General features: G+C 36.6%; 1 protein-coding gene across 5 annotated transcripts in view; it reads left to right on the top strand.

Annotated features, from left to right (window-relative positions):
- Nucleotides 1–19,778, top strand: part of COP1 (COP1 E3 ubiquitin ligase) — a 132,254-nt gene that overhangs the window by 93,863 nt on the left and 18,613 nt on the right. For all 5 annotated transcript variants that reach the window (XR_015798332.1, XM_088153207.1, XM_088153206.1 and 2 more), the window contains exons 17-18: nt 6,643–6,767; nt 7,774–7,934. Coding sequence is in view for 4 of the 5 variants with exons in the window: in XM_088153207.1 (XP_088009333.1) it covers nt 6,643–6,767; nt 7,774–7,934 (286 nt within the window). In the remaining variant the exon portion in view is untranslated. The remainder of the gene's footprint in view (nt 1–6,642; nt 6,768–7,773; nt 7,935–19,778) is intronic.

Here is a 19,778-nt window from a genome sequence, read left to right as displayed (position 1 = left end):
AAACCTCAGTTTGGAATGCGCAAGAGATTTCAAAACTTAATGCATAGTCTTGGACTCATAGATACATAGACAATTATGAACCCTGCAACAAAAGCACATACATTTTATTCAGGTAAACATAAATCGGATTCTAGGATATATGGATATCTAAACCTTTTTAAAATTTTTTGCAACACATTAAATTTGCACCAATACTTATGTCAGATCACACTACAATGATGATTATTCTCAAATTAGAAGAAATCATTCCATTTACTTATAATTGGCATTTTATTCCTATAATGCTGTACAATGTAGCAGCAAAGCAAAGATTAACTCAAACTTTGAGCAACCTTTTTCAAGAAAATCATGCAAATGAAACATCAGTAAGAACAAGATGGGATGTGTGAAGGCAATATTAAGAGGAGAGTGTATAAACCAGATGAACATGATTAAAAAAAATATCAGCACAAAAGACAAGTAAGCTTTATTTAGAAATTAACAGTTTATTAGCAAACTAACAGAACTGGATTAGATAGTATTTACAAACAGATAGTAAATAAAAGGAGAGAGTTGGATGATTTGGAGGTAGGTAAGATACTATAAATACAATAATAAAAGGTCTAGAATAATGGCAAACAAATTGAAAAAAGCTAAGGAGAAAAAAATGCATTAGTGCAATTAAAAATAGCAATGGTCAAATTGTGACCAAAACTAAAGGTATAAGTGACAATTCAAACTTTTTTCCAAGAATTATATTCCTCAAATAATCCATCACCAATAAAAATTAATCAATATTTAAATAGATTAATCTTCCTAGAATTGGCTCCAGAAGCTATACAGTTTATGGAATCTCCCTTTTCTATTTCAGAAATAACTGAAGTCTTTAATGCTATTCAAAATGGAAAATCTCCTGGCCCAGATGGATTGTCAGGGGAAATTTATAAAGCATTTAAGGAAGTCTTAATACCTGAATTTTTATGCAGTACTTTGCACCAGGGGAATCTTTACTAGAATCTTGGAAACAGTCTAAGATAATTTTGATCCTTAAACTGGGTCAAAATTCCCAGGATTTGGCATTTTATAGGCCCATCTCACTTCTCAATACAGATTATAAACAGTATCCTAAACTGTTAGCTAACCAATTAAAAGTGATTATAGGTAAAATTATTCGTATGGACCAATCTGGCTTTATTCCAAACCAAGATATATCTACCCTTATTAGGAAATGATTAAATATTGTACAAATTAGTAAAATTAATAAATCTACATTAGCAATATGTTCTTTAGATATATTTAAAGCCTTTGATTCTCTGGAAATACAATTTTTAAAATAAATATTAATTAAATTTAAATTTGGGGCAGGCTTTTGTGAGATGATTGAACATATTTATGGATCAACTAAAGTTCAGAGAAGACTTAACAGTTATGATTCAGATCCCATCACAACTTTAAGAGGTACCAAGCAGGGTTGTCCTTTATCACCTTTACTATTCACTCTAGCTATAGAAGCACTGGCAATAGCACTTAGATCCAAAAATCAGATTAATGGGATAAAAATAGGAGATAAGTTTATCTTTTAAATCTGTTTGCAGATGATATGATATTGACTCTGTCAAATGCTTCTTATTCAGCTACCTACAGTATATTAAGAAGGAGGTAGAGGAATTTGCAGAAGTGTCAGGACTATCAGTTAATTTTCGTAAATCACGTTTGATGTTTTTTCACATACCCCCAAAAACTCAAAAGGAAATTTTCATAGTTTTACGGATTCCAATAGTATATAAATCTTTAAAATAGTTAGGCATCACTATTATGAAAAATATTAATAACTTTTTCACAAATAATTATGTATCAACGTGGAAGAAATTAAACAAAGAAATACAAAACTGGGCTTTAAAATATTTCAGTATTTTAGGGGGAATTGCAGTGGTAAAAATGAAAATTCTTACACGGCTTAACTTTTTATTTCAATGCCTCCCAGTGGTAATTCCTGAACAGGCTTTACGACATTGGCAAAATAACAACAACAACAACAATAATAATAATAGAAAGCTTCTGCTTTCATGCACAAAAACTGAGAGTGAATCAAAGGATTTTATATAGACCTCAGAAACAGGGAGGCTGGGGTATGCCCAATTTGTTAATATATTATCAAGTGGTGCAGTTAGGGCATATGATTCCATTTATTATGGAAGAATCTTCTAAACAATGGATTCAAACTGAAGCTATATTAGATCTAGATAAGTTTATAAATTAATGTTTTTTTCACCCAAAATATTTTTATAGAACAAAGCATATTGAAAATGTTTTTACTAAAACAGTGCTTCAAATTTGGAAGAGTAAATACACAGTCTTGATAAAGGATACTTCCCCTTTAACTCCTCTAATAACATATATCGAGCAGGATAATTATTGTGGTTTGGCTAAAATGAAATCTTTTAAAGAATATAATCTTTATAGACTAAAAGATTTTTATAGTAATAGGGAACCTTTTGATAAAGATCAGATTGAGCAACAAATAGGTGATAAGATACTATGGTTCTTTTGTATCAACTCAGATCTCTTTTGGGTAATTGAAATATTAGAGCTTCAGCAACATGGCCCTATGTCATGAATTTAATATTTCATTATTTAGAACAACCAAAAGGGACATTTTCAAAAATTTATAGATTATTATTGCAATCAGAAATAGGAGATCCACTATGTGGTTTAAAGGAAGCTTGGGATACTGATCTTGGTAATCCCACACAGGAGATAAATTGGCAGAAGTTATGGAAATCGGGTGGATTCACTTCAGCTTCAATGCAAAAAGTGCAGTGGAAGATTATTCATCGTTGGCATTTAACTCTTGTTAGATTGGCACATATATATCAAAATTGTCAAAGGTTGATCAGTATATCAAAGGTTGTTTAAAAAAGGGGTCATTCTTTCATTTGTGGTTGTCATGCAATAAAGTTATATCCTTTTGGCGTACATTCTTTGGGGAGATAAGTACTATCACTAATCAAAGAATTGAATGCTTCCCAGAGCTAGGCTTACTGCATTTATTTACAGGACCAAGCCATAAGCTTAAAAATAAAAAACGTATTATTTATTTAATTTTAGCAGCCAAAATAATAATTGGGCAACATTGGAAAACTCTAGATAATATAATAATTGAGTTATGGATTAATAAGGCCTCTTCAATTTCTACTAAAAAAAAATCACAAAGTTAAATTAATGAGACATCAGAGGCAGGAACCACTATTCCATCAAATCTGGATGGATTTTACGGTTTATCTCAATAGCAATACTATAATCTGGTATACTGTGTGTGTGTGTGTGTGTGTGTGTGTGTATGACAATTTATATGGCAATTTTTTATATGTACAGTACCTGTCTCTCTATTCTCATTGCAGTAGATCTCTTTTGTATTTTCTGTAGTTTTTCTTCTTCTTTTCCCTCTATATGCATCTTGGATTTATGTTAATGTAGTTACCTGATATTGTTTGTTAAAATATAATAAAAATATATCATATTAGATTGTTTGCTGTAGTCAGATAGGATGACTGACTTGGATGCCTTCCAGATATGTGGATCAACTCCCAAAATTCTCAGAAATGACCAAGCTGACTGGAGAATTCTGGGAATTAATATACTGGCAGGTGTCTAGATCTTACGACAAAGCAGGCTTCCCTGAATTGTGGCAGCAGCTTTGTTAAGCACAATTATCATTCAATAGAACTTCCACACTTTACCTTTTCTCTTTGGTGTGAAGAATTAATACTCCTTTTGGTCAGGAACACCATAATCTAATATGGTTCTGCCTCCCCTCCCCTCCTGATTACCCATAGTTTACTGTTTTCCATAATGTTCAGTCTTCTAAACAAAGACCAATTCTCTTCCCATGGGAACAAAACTGTTATTGTATTATATACATACATACCTATTCCCTTTAACAGAAAACAACACTATGCAAAGTGCAAAAAATGAATTAGAAATGGTAAGCCAAAGAAATTAAGGCATGAACTAAAAAAAGAAAAGGAAATAGAGCTAAATTTAGTTTATACCAGCACCAGTCACTATAGTATCTCTCCATACCTATCTATCCTTCTAAACCATCCTACACTGATCCATTTTTTTTTTTAAACCTCTCTTCTCTCTTTCCCTGGATCTCATCAAATCCAACCAAATCACAGTTTTCCATACAGCATAGTTGTTGTGATCAGATTGGTCCATAGATGCTGTCCTCCATGCCAATCATGACTTTGGTCAATTGAAGTTTTCATATAATGCTTTTTAGTAATATAGAAAATATGTAGACTAGGTTACCAGATTAGGTTAGCAGGGCATTCCCTGCTAACAGTACATATAGTACTCATTGGTTTTGGCACATTTTGACTAGTATGTCACAAGTGCAGGTAAAACTCAGTTTTAGCCCAAGCAAGCCATATTGTTCTTCCAAGCTGGGATCTCTAATCTAGAGACTGTCTTCCAAGCCAACATACCATTTCTTACCAACTTAGAATGCAATGTACTAACACACATAGAGGAATGGAAAATATTTTGGTAATTGGAGGGGCTTTCTTAAAAAAAGTATTAAGTCTAACTTAGTACATCTATTTATTATGCATAACATTTGATTTGCAGTGGGCTGGAAGTATTGTTTTCCTGTGGTCGTAAGACTTTTTTAATACATTTGCAAACTGTAGAGTTTGGTTTGCAAGCAGCATCATTCCAATGACTTAAGGGAGATCCAATGCCTGTGGGCAGAACTCTAAAGAGAGCTTACTTGCTGTTTAACTATTTTATGGTTAAGCATAATGCGTGATACATTTATTTTTTCTGATACTTTTATGTTGTGAGAAGTATCAAGCAGTTACTATGTTTTTGCAGCCTTTTTTCCCACCCATTGTAGGCTTTCTGTCCAGTGGGATGTCAAACATACAACCAAACTCTGTAAACTTTTTTATTAGAGTACTCATTGTAGAAGCACACTGTATGAATACATAACATTCCCAATTCATTTACTTTCAGAAGTAGTTTGGACTGATTTTTCCCTCATGGTAGTTCTGTGATTTTAGACAAATGGACTTAACTTAGAAGGATTTGCTTCATCTGAAAAATGTAAATAGCCTGCAAATTAGTCTCCATTATTCAGCTGTGTATGCTGTCTCCTAAAAGAGTTCTAAGTTTTTTAAACATGGAGCATTCTGGCTTTACCTCTTCTGCACCAGGCTAAAGAATTTTGCAGTGTAAAGTTCCAGAGACCTGAACATTTCAAAACAGTATGCATTGAGGATCATATGTGCAATGTCACCCATGCATCAGATATGGATATCTTGCAAGATGCATGTGGACTTTCCTTTGTCTATGAAACCCTGTATAATTTGATTCCAGAATAGGGGTAAAGCCTTTATGTATAAGTTAAGGGTATAGAATTTGTTTTCCATTTCCATTTAGCTTGTGGACTGTGAGGATGGAACCATTGGTGCTATAGTAGTGTCAGAGGTGGGACAGTGATCAGTCAAGTGATAAACCAAAAATGATACAGATACTTAATGGAATCTCCTCTGAGGACAGGCTGAAAGTGTGTTCAGTCTAGAAAAAAGAAGACTGAACGGAGGCATATCAGTTTTCAGGTACATAAATGGACACCATAGGGAAGATTTTTTTCTGTGTGTGCGCCTTTGAGTCAGTGTTGACTCCTGGTGACTGCCTGGACACCTCCCTGCAATTTTCTTGGTGAGGTTTTTCAGAAATGGTTTGCCGTTGCCTCCTTCCTAGGGCTGAGAGAGAGGACTGCCCCAGAGTCACCCAGCTTTGTGCCTATGGCAGGACTAGAACTCTCAGTCTCCCAGTTTCTAGCCTGGTGCCTTAATTACTACACCAAACTGGCTCATAGGGAAGATAGTTAGGAAGTAACTAGAAATAATGGATACAAGTTGCAGCTATCTGGATTTTGCTTAAATATAAGGAAAACATCCCGATGCTAAGATCTGTATAATAGTGGAACAGTCTACTTATGTAGGTTTGGGTTCTCCATCTCTGTAGAGATTTTAAAAAAGAATCTCGACAGCCATCTCTTGTGGATGGTTTAATTGGTTTTCCTGCACATTAAAGAAGGTTGGAGTAGATGATCCTTATCATCCCTTCCAATTCCACAGTTCTATGATTCTGTATAACAAGTATACTTTGGGATTCATTCCAGTGGTGTAAGCCTCAATGAATTAAATGCAAGGAACAAAAGACAGTAATGTTATGTAAATTTCAGTAAATTTAACAGGATTTTACAGGAAAATGTATCTTGGGATTCTCTGTGGCTTTTCATTTTTCTATGAATATGTATTATCTAATAAATTGTAGAGGCAGCAAAGGAAGGCTGTTGATACTAAAGCTGACTTCTTTACTTGAAACAAGTTTTCGCTTTTTTCCCCTCCCTTTTCTAAAAGACTTAAAGTATTTTTGCTTGGAAAACAAAACTTTGGCAGAACCTAGGGAGCAGTTTCTGTTGAATGCAACTTCCCTCTTTGACTGCATTGTCCCATGCAAAAATGGTATTGGAAATCTGTTTTCTGCCTAGTATGTGGTGATTTTACCTACCTGGTCAAATGTCTATAATTTCCCAAGGAGTCTTTCCTAATTTCCAATTTACCTGTAAGCTTGTATCTCTTTCCTCAGGTCAACAGACAGCCAGCTAAAGCTATGGAATGTAGGGAAGCCACATTGTTTGCGTTCTTTTAAGGGTCACATCAATGAGAAGAATTTTGTAGGCTTGGCATCTAATGGAGACTATATTGCCTGTGGTAAGTAAACAGCTGTTGAGCAAAGGGGTTTAAAATATACTGTCAAGTTTAAGCATTTATAAATGTCCAGTTTATGACAATGTATCACAACGAAGTTAAAGATCCCAAGGCATCCTAATTCCTTGATATACTTAGCATATTGTAACTTATATTGCAGTCATAAAACTAAATATTCTTGGCCTCAATAACCATCTATTATTACTTATTAAGGACCTATTTGCTATGAGATATCAAAAAATCTAATAAGAATATCATAGAATGAATCCATCCCCTTTTCTTGAGAAAAAAGAAATTCTTATGTTTAAAAATGTTCCTAACAGCTGCCTGCTGACCTGTTTTCAAGAAATATAGAAGAGGGAGGTTTAAAACCTTGAATACATAATTAGGAATTAGGAATTTGTTTATCCCATATCAGTATAGTTCAAATCAACTAGAAAAACTGAGTAATCTCAAACTTCAAAAAGACAAGGAAAAGAACTGTTATTCAATTTTCAGTATTCCAGTTGATAACATATAGTAACGTATAGTACAGTAACATATCTTATTGTTCTTTTCAGTAATGAAAAATAACCCCAATCCTTCAGTGTAATCTCCTTTGCACTCTGGACTTTTTATCACTTCTTATCTTCTAAATCCTTTTTGGTTTTTCAGCATTCAGCGTTCTCCTTGAACTCTAACATCTAAAGAAGGTCATAGAAAATATCTTCTAACATCTGGAGTCATGCCATTGCACAGAAAAGTAGCAAATGCTACATCTTCAAATTTATGCTTCTAGTTAAAAAGTTTAAAATTGTATTGCCCTTGATAGCTGCTTCCATTCACTTTCTGGATATTGGATATTTGGAATGAGTTGGTTATATCAAATTATGTATCTTATAATTAATCTAACTCCTATGCTAGAGTTTTCTGCTTTAGTCAGAACAGTTTTAGTGGAAAGCATAGATTGGGCTGGAGCTGTCAGAAAAAAATATTGTAAATCAGCCTGTGTTTTTGTTTTTGATTGTAGGAAGTGAAAATAATTCACTCTACCTGTACTATAAAGGCCTCTCAAAGACACTGCTAACCTTCAAATTCGACACTGTCAAAAGTGTCCTGGACAAAGACCGTAAGGAGGATGACACAAATGAATTTGTCAGTGCTGTATGCTGGAGGGCACTACCAGATGGGGTAAATATTTTGCTAATTTTTTCTTCTTGATGGGGGAAAATAGTAAGAGATTGGCAGGTCATTTATTTGGATCAACCTGAGGTTAGTCGTGAGCATGTCAGATTAATGGAAGGTTACCTTTTGGATCATGAAATGACCAAGATTTGGCTTACTCAAGCATAGTAACAACTAATTCTATTTAGAGTTTTCACTGTAGATAAAGGAATATAAGCAGATGTTAATGGATTATCCAAGCAGATAACACTGGACTATTATGCAACAAACCTTGCTTTTCGCCTAGACTGTAAACTGTATCAGGCTCTGCCACTTCAGAATTTAGTAGCTTTCATCTCTGGACAAAGAAGACTAACATGTTGTGAGAGATTGTATTCAAAATTTTCTTTGTACAATTGTTTTAGTGAATAGAGGAAAAATACATTCATAGCATTGACACAGGAAAGGCCTAATACTGCACTAGCATTTTATTTAAGTGAAACGATACAAAGATAAGGAGTGAGCTAAGTGAACTCCATTCTGATCTTGGAGTTCTATGACAGCAAGGTTGCTCACACTATCCCACAGTTGAAGTATGTAACACAGTGGCAATTTCAGACTTCGTAACAAGGAATACAAAGATATTAATGACTCTGGGCTCAACTAAAGAAAAAGAATAAGTAGCTTGATTCTAGGCAATAAAAGAACATCACAGAACTTCCTGCTGCTTGATAGAATTGAAACTCAGCTGCCTGACATAAAATCCAATCTTCTGCATGACATTTAATTGAAGGTAGCATAACAAAATGGGTACCACAAGGAATGTTCAGATGGTGGTTTAACCTGCTAATTTATTTTAGGATTGGGTTATGTTTCCTGCCAAGGATATTGACTGGCCAATTTACAGATTTTTTTTTGGATGATGAATTGGTAATCAGATTGGCATTTGTATTTTTCTGGAATTCTTAAGGCTTGTTTTTGCCTAAATTATACTAGAGGACACACACAGAGATTAGTTAGATGATAACTTTTCAACTACAGTCTGGGAGTCCAAACTTAATGCCTCTTGTTACCTTTCTCAGCACAAATAGATGCTTTATGTGCTAGAGTGGTGGCAACCCAAATTAAAATTCTAAATTAAATTACATGCCTGCATAGGGTACATAGCTTTCTATAACAACAGAGCTTGTTGGAGTTTGTGAAGTTTTAGAATTCTGTGCGAGTACCAACTTTGCCTCATGCTCTGAATGTCATGTTTCATAGGCGTGGGGTGGGGAAGGTACTTTGTTTTCTACCTGTTTTCCTGATTTTCTGCAAAGTTATTCTTTTTCCATTTTCCGATGATAGCCAGTGCACCTTCTTTCTGGTTGTGCTAGAAAACCCTCTTAGCAGGTTTATTTTGTTCAGGAAATATGTTGTGCTACTTCTATGCTCTGTTATTCCCTTTAATTATAGCAACCAGTTTCTCTTTCAACATCATTACTCATTTTTGCCTGCATATTAATGCTGAGGTCCACAGAGCAGAAGGCTGGAGGTGAAAACTTCTACTATCTGGGTTTTCACATACTGATCCCACCTCATGCTTTGGATAGAGGCTTGGTAGTTCCTGCTTCCACCATCAATCCTTTGGGAAGTTTCACCTTCTAACATTGGTGTGTGAGAGAAGTAGAGCTTTTATACCCTGTGCTGCCTTTCTGGCAATTAAAGGTTAAAATGCAAAAGTTGAAATCACTTTTATAGTATCACCTCCTTACCATGTAGCACAGAGGTATTTTAACTAGAGATTTCAACCCTTCCTTCCCCAGGGAGATAAGTTAATCTCATAGAAATAACCAAAAACATTTTAAAAAAAGATAATTTCCAGTCTGCCTCTGGAAATGAAGAGCTCTTTGCCCAGAATCTCTGTGGAAACTAGAGAGAGTTCAAATAATTACAGATCACAAGAAGTTTCTAAAGAAAAAAATCTACTAGTGATCCATAATAGTGAAGATGTTGGTACTAGATCGGTGGAGGCTTGGGTTCAAGTCTGTCCTCAGCCATGGAATCTTACTGGGTGACTTTAGGCTAGGTACTCTCTCTGAGCCTTTCCACTTTCCAAACAAAGTACTGGATTCAATCACCAACTGTTTTTTGTTTTTTTTAATTTTCTAGGAGTACTTCTAAGGCCTATGTGGGGCCTTTCTTAATTAGAAATATGAAAATAATTAAATCAAGTGAGGCATGCAGTCTACTGGGAATCTAGCAAAATATAATTGATGCACTGTTTTGGGGACAGAGACCCAGGGAGTCAGGGGAGGTCAAAACAGGCTAGAGGTCCCTCCTTTTGCATTAATTGGCATGTAGGTACAAAGGGGCAGGGCTTCAATCACAGTGTCACAACCACCATCTGGCTGTTTTAACACACATCCCAGGATGCCAACAACATATCTTTTGGGGCAGTAGATACAGATAGTCATTGACTTACGACAGAAATTGGGACCAGGATTTCCATCACTATGTGATGTGGTCGCAAAGCACAATCACATCGCTTAGCGACAGCAACCCCTGAAGTACTGGTTGCTGTCATTAACCAAATCCCATGGTCATTAGGCAAGGCAACTTCCCGCCCGCTTCCCACAACAGAAGTCAGTGGGAAAACTGATAGGAAGTTGCAAGTCCCAAGTTGGCAGGAAGAAAAGTGATTGCTGCTGGGTGGGGGAGAAAGCGAGGAGGTGCAGGGGAGGGTGCGCAAGAGTGTGAGGGAGGGTCAGTGAGGTTGCGAGGGGGTATGCAAGAGGCATGTTAAAGTTGGGTTGGGGAAGTTGCAAGGGGGTGCACGAGAGGCACGGTGTGGGTCGGGGAGGGTGCATGAGGATACGAGAGAGTGCATGAGAGGCATGGTGCAGGTCAGGAAAGTGTGTGAGGGTGTGAGGGAGGTGCATCGAGGCTCAGGAAGGATGCACAGGGGTGTGCAAGAGTGTGGGGGAGGTACATTGAGGGTGTGGGGGTGCATGAGTGGCTGGTGCAGCGTGAGCACAAAGGAGCTGGGGGAGGGTGCATGAGTGGGAGAAACTTACCCAGTGACTTGCAACCTTTCTTGCCAGTTTCCCCATTGTCTTTCTGGGGAAGCCAACAGGGAAGGTTGCAAATGGTGATCACGTGATCGCAGGGTGCTGCAACTGGTCATAAGAACGAACCAGTTGCCAAGTGCCCAGATTGTGATCAGATGACCACAGGGTGCTGAGATGGCTGGAACTCTGAGGACCAGTCGTAACTACCATTCATTCAGCACCGTTGTAACCTCGAAGAGTTGCTGTAGAATGGATGTAGGTCGAGGACTACCTGTATTATTTTAATCATAAACCCACATTGAAACTGAGAATATACAGCTTAGCAATACCATTGTGGGAGAGCCAATTTGGTGTAGTGATTGGGGCACTGGGCTAGAGGCCAGGAGACCAGGAGTTCTAGTGCCACCTTAGGCACAAAGCCAGCTTGAGTGACTTTGGCCCAGTCACTCTACCTCAGGAAGAAACAAGCAAGAAAGCAATGGCAAACCATTTCCAAAAATCTTGCCAAGAAAACTGCAGAGACTAATCCAGGCAATCACCAGGAGTCAAGACTGATTCTAAGGCACCCCCCTCCCCCCAAAAAATCATTGTGAATCTTGGAGCTCGGATGGTTTCCAAATGCATTAGATTTGATTACATTTGAGCAAAGGTCCTGTTAGGCTTCTGATCTTGCTTTAAACACACACACACACACACACACACACACACAGGCATTAATTAAATGTATTGAAAGAAGTCTTATTTTAATTCTGGCTGTTCAGAGTACAGGTATTATATATAAGCCATCTGATTACATAGATTATGCATAGCTTCAATTTATTAGCATCATTATAAAGAAGTCATTTAATTCTCTCCTTGTTTTGTTACGTTCATTGCTGTATCTAAGTAGGTTAGCCTGGAAAGAAAGAAATTTAAGTATTTTGGAAAGCTACCTGGAAATAAAGATAAGAGAAAATAGAATGCAAATTAGTCATAAAAAAATATCTAGAATCCTTCCAGAGAGAAGTTAGGAAGTAATGGTAATAGAGAATTGTGGAAAACTCATAAATTTCAGTTCTGCTGAAGGGACCAGAATTATTGGTTTACCTAAATCAAGTACTGTTAATTGCACAGTTATTCTGCATCACTGAAAAAGTTAAGCAAGCTAAGAAAACTAGAGTTGAAAACTTGAGCCTGTTCCATGTTTTAGAATATTCATGAGAGTGTAAAATAGCACTAATAGGTAAAAATCTGTTGCGATTTTATACATTTATGTTCATTTTGCTCTTTTTCATATTTGATTGAGGAGGGGGTTGGTCTGAATTTGTTGATGCTTGAGGAAAACACTTTGTGATTTCCATTATGAAGTGATCTGATCCCCAACGTCTGGACAAATAAAGTAGATTGAAATGTACATAATCACCGTACTGATTTTTTGAACTTCTCAATTATGCCAACAATTCTTGGTATTTTAAAAAAATCAAAATGTTAACAGGATTACTTTTAGAGATAGATTGGCGCAGAAATCAGATGAAACAGACATGAGAGAAACAGGTGACATGGACTAGAAGAATGACTATCTTCAGTTGATATATTTATGATTTTTCATAAATTCTAATCAGCATAGTAGTTATTTTTAAATAACTGATTTAATTCAAGATTAGACACTGTAAATGGGGGGGGAAATATCTGTCTTCTGATTATTGATTTCTGAGGAGTCGCACTCTAAAGGTCACCTGTATTTCACCCACATCACTACTTCAGAAAGCCTTCAGGCATAGTGAAATAAATACTTAGGCTCAAGTCTGCCTTCTACTGATATAGGACCTGAAGCCCCATGTAGAATAAAAATTTCTGTAAAGTTCTCTGACTTCTTCCAGCTAATAAAGAGCCATTTCATCTATTCTGAATTCTGATGGCATAAAGGTACATTGTATACAACAGTATAGGAAGTAGTAAACTTTTTCTTTAAATATAGGGAATGTCCATTCATCTTTACAGTTATATTAACTGGACAAATACCTAGAATGATTTCAGCAAGGTCTTGAAGGTCCTCTTTGGATTATTTGGAATAATCATCAATTAATGAAAGTGTATCTGTGGCAATGAATATTAGATTTGCTATGAATAAAATACAATCCAAATAAATTTAAACATTTTTAAATCCCATAGTTTTAGTCCCCCTCTATAACCATTAATTTTTACATCATTTACTTTCTTTTGCCCAGTTTCTAGATATACTCTGCTGTCTGTGAAAACAACCCTTAATGTTGTTTTCATCTATAGGAGTAGTTTACCCACTCCTTAGTTTAATGTCCAATATCATCAGTTGTATAGGAGTCCACCTTAGTTTAAAATGTATAAGACCAGAAATGCTATGATTTATTTAGCATATATGTATTTTTGGGAAAAAAATGTTCCATGCTAAGTGATTTTTAAATTGCAGTTTTCTAAAGGAATTACAAATTGTGCCTGTGTGCATTTGCATATAAAGGATATGCATTACAGCTTCTACTATATTCTAGAATCTCATAGCAAATACTATTTTAAAATTATTAAAATTATTTTAAAAATTCATTTGACATGAATAATTGGAAAAGGTTCCCAGTTGACTTTAGCAACTCCTTTACTCATTATTATCACCTCAGAAGTAACACTTCTGAGATCAACATTAGTCTGTCAAGCTGTTACTATTAGTGGCACACTTGCCAACTCAAAGCCTTAGTGTTTTGGCACTTTATTTCTTTTGCAAATTTCTAGAGATAATATATAATACAAAGAAGATGATTTAGAATATGTTTTACTCCCTACCTACCTGCCTACGTGTTTCTTCTGCAGGAAACTTTCTCACTACCATGCAAGAGAATTACAGTGTCCGCATTCCCAGGCCCCATTCTTTATTCTGTATGGGTTTACTGTAGTTATTAGCTTTGTGTTTCTTTGGGGTTCAGTAGTCTGTTTTTGAAGAGTATTCTCCTGCACACCTCTACAGTATATAGCATCTCTGCAGATCCAAGCAGCATATCATTATATTTTTCTTGTGTGTGAAATTGGTGGAAGGACAACCCCAAAAATGTATGGTATCTCAGAATTTCCAGAGTGAAAATAATTATACTTTTTCTGTCTGCTATAACATACCTTAAAGTAATGTTGCATTGTCAATGCATGGACAGACTTAACCATAGTTTTAACTGGGAAACTGTCAGCATTTTAGACCAAGTTAAATCCAAAAATGCAAGAGAATTCTTGGAAGCTTGGTATTCAGACAAGGCAGCCATCAACAGGCACATAGAGATAAACAGCATCTACATACTATTCAAAAGAGACAAAAGACCAGAAGATTGCCTCACCAGCAATCATCACCCAGACAAGCAAAGGTTACCACCAGGCATACAATCAAGCAGTAAACATATGCTAATCAAGGAACCACCAGAGGAGCAAAACAAACCCCCACCCCCACCAGCACTGGCAAGGCATGCCACAGTATATAAACAGAGAGCACACCCCATCCCATTTTAGCACTGAAGATGTTACCTAGCCGGGTAATGAAAGGTTTGCAAGAAAAGAACCAAACTCAGAGAACCCCAAGGACTCCACTGTTCAACCCTGAGCTACACATATTCGCCTCTGTTGTTACTTCTAATCACTGAATTTTGCTTGACTTGGTTTATACACTTTACATTTGCTATATAGGTAGATGTTAATGAGGTTTGTTGGTAGTTGAATTTGAAAATTAGCTTTAAAAAATTGGTTCTGAAATATAGAATAAACCACAATTGCAGGAGAAACTCTAATCTTCAGTTATAAAATCAGAATAGTTTGGTTTTTGTATCTTCATAATTTATCAATGTTACTCCATTTCAAGAATCAGTAGCGTAATAAAATAGTAAGGAAAGAATTGCTGAGTGCTCCTTACTGTGGTTCTAGCCTTGTCTTGTCTTGGTAGATTACACCTGTGTGATTGAAAAACATTTTCTGGTTTTCTACTTGGCAAATTGAGGGGAAAATAACTTACATTAATGCATGCTATGTTGCTCTGATCACCAAAAAACCTTAGTTTGGGGGCACAATTGATCGGGAATGAGGTAGCTGAACTGGTAGAGAACTGGGAAGAGGTGTCGGAGCTGCATATAAACCTTCAGACTCTTCTAATCTTAGAGTCCTAGACCAGTACCTTTTTTTTATTATAAATGTTGATCTTTAATCATGCTTGATGGATTCCCTGGAACTATTGATTTTCCTGGACTTGTTTAATTTTAAGTGACATCAAATATGTTTTCATTCTGTTCTGTCTAATAGAGGTGCTCATTCAGAATATTGTTTGGCCTGTAATTCCATTCATTCTTTGAACATTGATCTAAGAAGGTAGTGTTGGAAAACCTTTATTATATCCTGTGGATTCTGACCTATAAGATACCCTCTCTCTCTTGTTTATTGATGTATACAGTACTGTGCAAAAGTTTTAGGCAACTGTGAAAAAATGCTGTAAAGTAAGAATGCTTTCAAAAATGTATATTGCAATTGTTTATGTTTATCAATTTACAAAATGCAAAGTGAACAAACAGAAGAAAAATCTAAATCAAATCAGTATTTGGTGTGACTACCCTTTGGCTTCAAACCAGCATCAATTCTTATACTTGCACACTTTGTACACTTGCACAAAGTCAGGGATCTTGTAGGATTAGAGTCAGGTGTATGATTAACCAATTATACCAAGCAGGTGCTAATGATCCTTAATTTCATATGTAGGTTGAAACACAGTAATTAACTGAAACAGAAACAGCTGTGTAGGAGGCTTAAAACTGGGTGAGGAACAACCAAATTCTGCTACTAAGGTGAGGTTGTGGAAGACAGTTTCATGTCATACACCATGGCAAGAGTGAGCACAGCAACAAGTTACAAGGTAGTTATACTACATCAGCAAGGTCTCTCCCAGGCAAATATTTCAAAGCAGACTGGGGTTTCAAGATGTGTTGTTCAAGCTCTTTTGAAGAAGCACAAAGAAACGGGCAACATTGAGGACCATAGATGCAGTGGTCGGCCAAGGAAACTTAATGCAGCAGATGAAAGACACATCATGCTTGCTTTCCCTCAACATCAGAAGATGTCCAGCAGTGCCATCAGCACAGAACTGGTGGAAACCAGTAGGACCCAGGTATACCCATCTACTGTCTGGAGAAGTCTGGCCAGAAGTGGTCTTCATGGAAGAATTGCAGCCCAAAAAGCCATACCTCTGACGTGGAAACAAGGCTAAGCAACTCAACTATGCATGAAAACATAGGAACTGGGGTGCAGAAAAATGGCAGCAGGCGCTCTGGACTGATGAGTCCAAATTTGAAATATTTGGCTGTAGCAGGAGGCAGTTTGTTTGCCGAAGGGCTGGAGAGCAGTACAATAATGAGTGTCTGCAGGCAACAGTGAAGCATGGTGGAGGTTCCTTGCAAGTTTGGGGCTGCATTTCTGCAAATGGAGTTGGAGATTTGGTCAGGATCAGTGGTGTCCTCAATGCTGAGAAATACAGGCAGATAATTACCCATCATTCTGTACCATCAGGGAGGTGTGTGATTGGCCCCAAATTTATTCTGCAGCAGGACAACGGCCCCAAACATACACCCAACGTCATTAAGAACAATCTTCAGCATAAAGAAGAACAAGGAGTCCTGGAAGAGATGGTTTGGCCCCCACAGAGCCCTGATCTCAACATCATGGAGTCTGTCTGGGAATTACATGAAGAGACAGAAGGATTTGAGGCAGCCTACATCCACAGGAGATCCGTGGTTAGTTCTCCAAGATGTTTGGAACAACCTACCTGCTGAGTTCCTTCCAAAACTGTGTGAAAGTGTACCTAGAAGAATTGATGCTGTTTTGAAGGCAAAGGGTAGTCACACCAAATATTGATTTGATTTGGGTTTTTCTTCTGTTTACTCACTTTACATTTTGTAAATTGATAAATGTAAACAATTACAATATATATTTTTGAAAGCATTCTTACTTTACAGCATTTTTCACATCTGCCTAAAACTTTTGCACAGTACTATATGTATATACATGCATTTGTACACAGGCACATGCATATATAGATATATCCACACACATAGATTGCTTGATGAGACTGTCTGAAGAACTGAGGTATCCAAATTTAAATTGAAACTGCATTTTTTTTAACTGGGTATAATTCCAAGACATATCCACAGGAAAAAAAAAATCACAATTTTCTAAGATACATCTGTGAAGATAAACCTAAAACAACATTGGAAAAGATGCATGTACTGATGATATCAGATTGGGAATATAAACTTGGAGAATATGCAGCAACGGAACAAGTAACAGCATATATTCACCATAGAATATGACCAAATGCAAGCAAGAATGGCTTCCATATATATTACATTTTCATGTAGCAAAGCATTTAGAATATGGTTTTTAAGGGGAAAAAGAAGTGACCAAAGAACTGAAATCAGAAATATATGAAAATTTTATATGTTTATAAATGTTGTATATCAATCAGAGTACAACAACAGGGAACTTAGAAACTAAATAGTTACTCATAATGTTTTGAACAGTCTCTTTCTTTCTTTCTTTCTTTCTTTCTTTCTTTCTTTCTTTCTTTCTTTCTTTCTTTCACTTGTTTTCTCCTTTAATAATGATTAATAAAAAAACTGAAATATCAATTCACATATACATCATGCCTAGGGAAGCAGTAGAAAAGATAAAGCAGCACAAAAGAGGATGATTATGAGTTACTGTATGTTTGAAGGAGCATGCATGCAGCTTGGAGACATGTTTAGATTCAGAATTTTCATTAGATATTTATGTGGAACTGTTAGTCCAGAGTAGGGATGAATAAATCCATCTGCATCAACTTTCTTGCATGCCCCTTTTCTAGACTCCAGATAAAGTGTCCCATATTATCTTGGACCTAACTGCTTAACAGCCATGTTCTTATGTATAAATCTATCCAGGCTTTTAAATGAAAGGAGAAAGAGATGCCAGGAAAAAAAAAAAATTAAGAGGTATTACACTCAGGGAGAGAAGAGGTGATGTGATTCACAACAGATTATACACATCAGGTCTGATACCAGCTGCTTTTCTGAGTTGTCTTTTCTTTTTCTCTACTATCTTAGAGAAAAGATCCATAAGGCAGCAAAATCCTCATTACACCCAGTTTTAGGAATGCAGTTACTGAAAAATCTAGATATGGTTATCTTCTCAGTTCACTTAGAATTGATAAGAATTAACATGCCAGGCCAGTAAAAGGAAGGTGCAATTTTTGAAGAAATCTTAGAGTACTCTGCAGTGTATTGAAAAGATGTGCTTCATTTGAAAAATAACCAGTTTTAAACCATTAGGTTGTCAGAAAAAAAACTTGACAACACAGAACATTTACTAGTTTTCTGGGTAGTTAAGCATTTTTCTAAAATTGGAGTTTAAAGAATTAATAAGAACACCTACACTGAGATACTATTAATCCATTTGACAACAGGTAGTCCTTGCTTAAGGACTGTTTAACAATGGTTCAAAATTATGATGGCCTCAGAAAGGGTGCTTTACAGCCCGTGAAGCACTTCTGGCCATCGTAAAATATCACACACACCCCACTCTCACGTGACCGCATTTCAGGTACTTGGCAGCTGGCTCACATTTTTAACCAGGAGCCAAGCACCTCATGATCCTGTGATCACCATTTGCAATCTTCTCTGCTGGCTTCCCCATTGGAAGCCAGCAGGAAAGGTTGCAAGTGCGGGGTGCAGGAACATATCTTCAGGATTTGAACTCCATTCCTCCAGCCTCAGCAAGGATTTCCCCTCCATTTGTGGAGAGGAGAGGAAACCCCTTGGCACTGTGAAGGAATGGTGCTCTAGTCTTCAGGATTTGAGCTCCATTCCTTCACACTGCTGAAACCTCTCAGCAGTATGAAGGAACAGAGCTCAAATCCTGAAGATTTGAGCTCTGTTCCTACCCACCACTGAGAGGGGAAGGGAAACCTCTCATCGATGGGCAGGTACGGAGCTCAAATCTTGAAGGAGGGGAGGGCAAAACCTTTGGTGGGCTTTAGGAACGTTTGAGAGTGAAAGGGCTGCCTGCTGGCAGGATTTCAGCTCCACACTGAGCTGAAATCCTTCAGCAGACAGCTCTTTCATTCTGCCACTTAATGACCCAGGAGATCGTTAAGTGAAATATTCACGTGGGCATCTCGCTTAACAACTGCTTTGCTCAACGACCAAGATTCTGGTCCCAATTGTGGTCATTAGGCGAGGACTACCTCTAATTAAATCTCTGCTTACATTTACGTTTCTTGTTCAAGCAATATTTACAAGAGTATCTAGTCTGGGATAATTAAAATAAACTAACTGCTTTGTTGCCTCTTACCCACCCACACTAGGATTCTGATTATACATATTCTGGCTGGATCCCTGAGAACAAATTCTACTAATTCATAGGATATTACATGCATAAAATTACACTGCATTCAGACTGAACTTTCTATATAAGACTGTTGGTAAGAAAACATGCTTTTAACTTGATACTGTGTTGCACAACTGAATATCTTGAAGTAGTTTTTATACTTGTTACACAAATGAATCTGCACAATTGTCTGACCTATCCAGTAAGGAACAGCAATTTCACTTGCTCTACAAATTAATTTTAAAGAAAATCTCATGTAATGAATATATAAAGAACATATTTTCATTCATTATTATAGCCACCAATTTTTAATCAGTATTTCATATTGCTGGATTAGTGGGGGTTTTTTTTGTTTTTGTTTTTTTGCAAAATTGTGATACTTAGACCTCTAAACTCTTCCATTTGCTTTCTCATATGGCATATGTCTTGTCTCAGG

The sequence above is a fragment of the Python bivittatus genome, unplaced genomic scaffold (assembly GCF_059951505.1).
Source record: "Python bivittatus isolate LINGU-HERP-01145 unplaced genomic scaffold, Pbiv_v1 ctg000700_np1212, whole genome shotgun sequence".
NCBI lineage: Eukaryota > Metazoa > Chordata > Lepidosauria > Squamata > Pythonidae > Python > Python bivittatus.
Note: the sequence above shows the minus strand (reverse complement) of the source record. Positions and strands in the feature narration are given on the sequence as shown.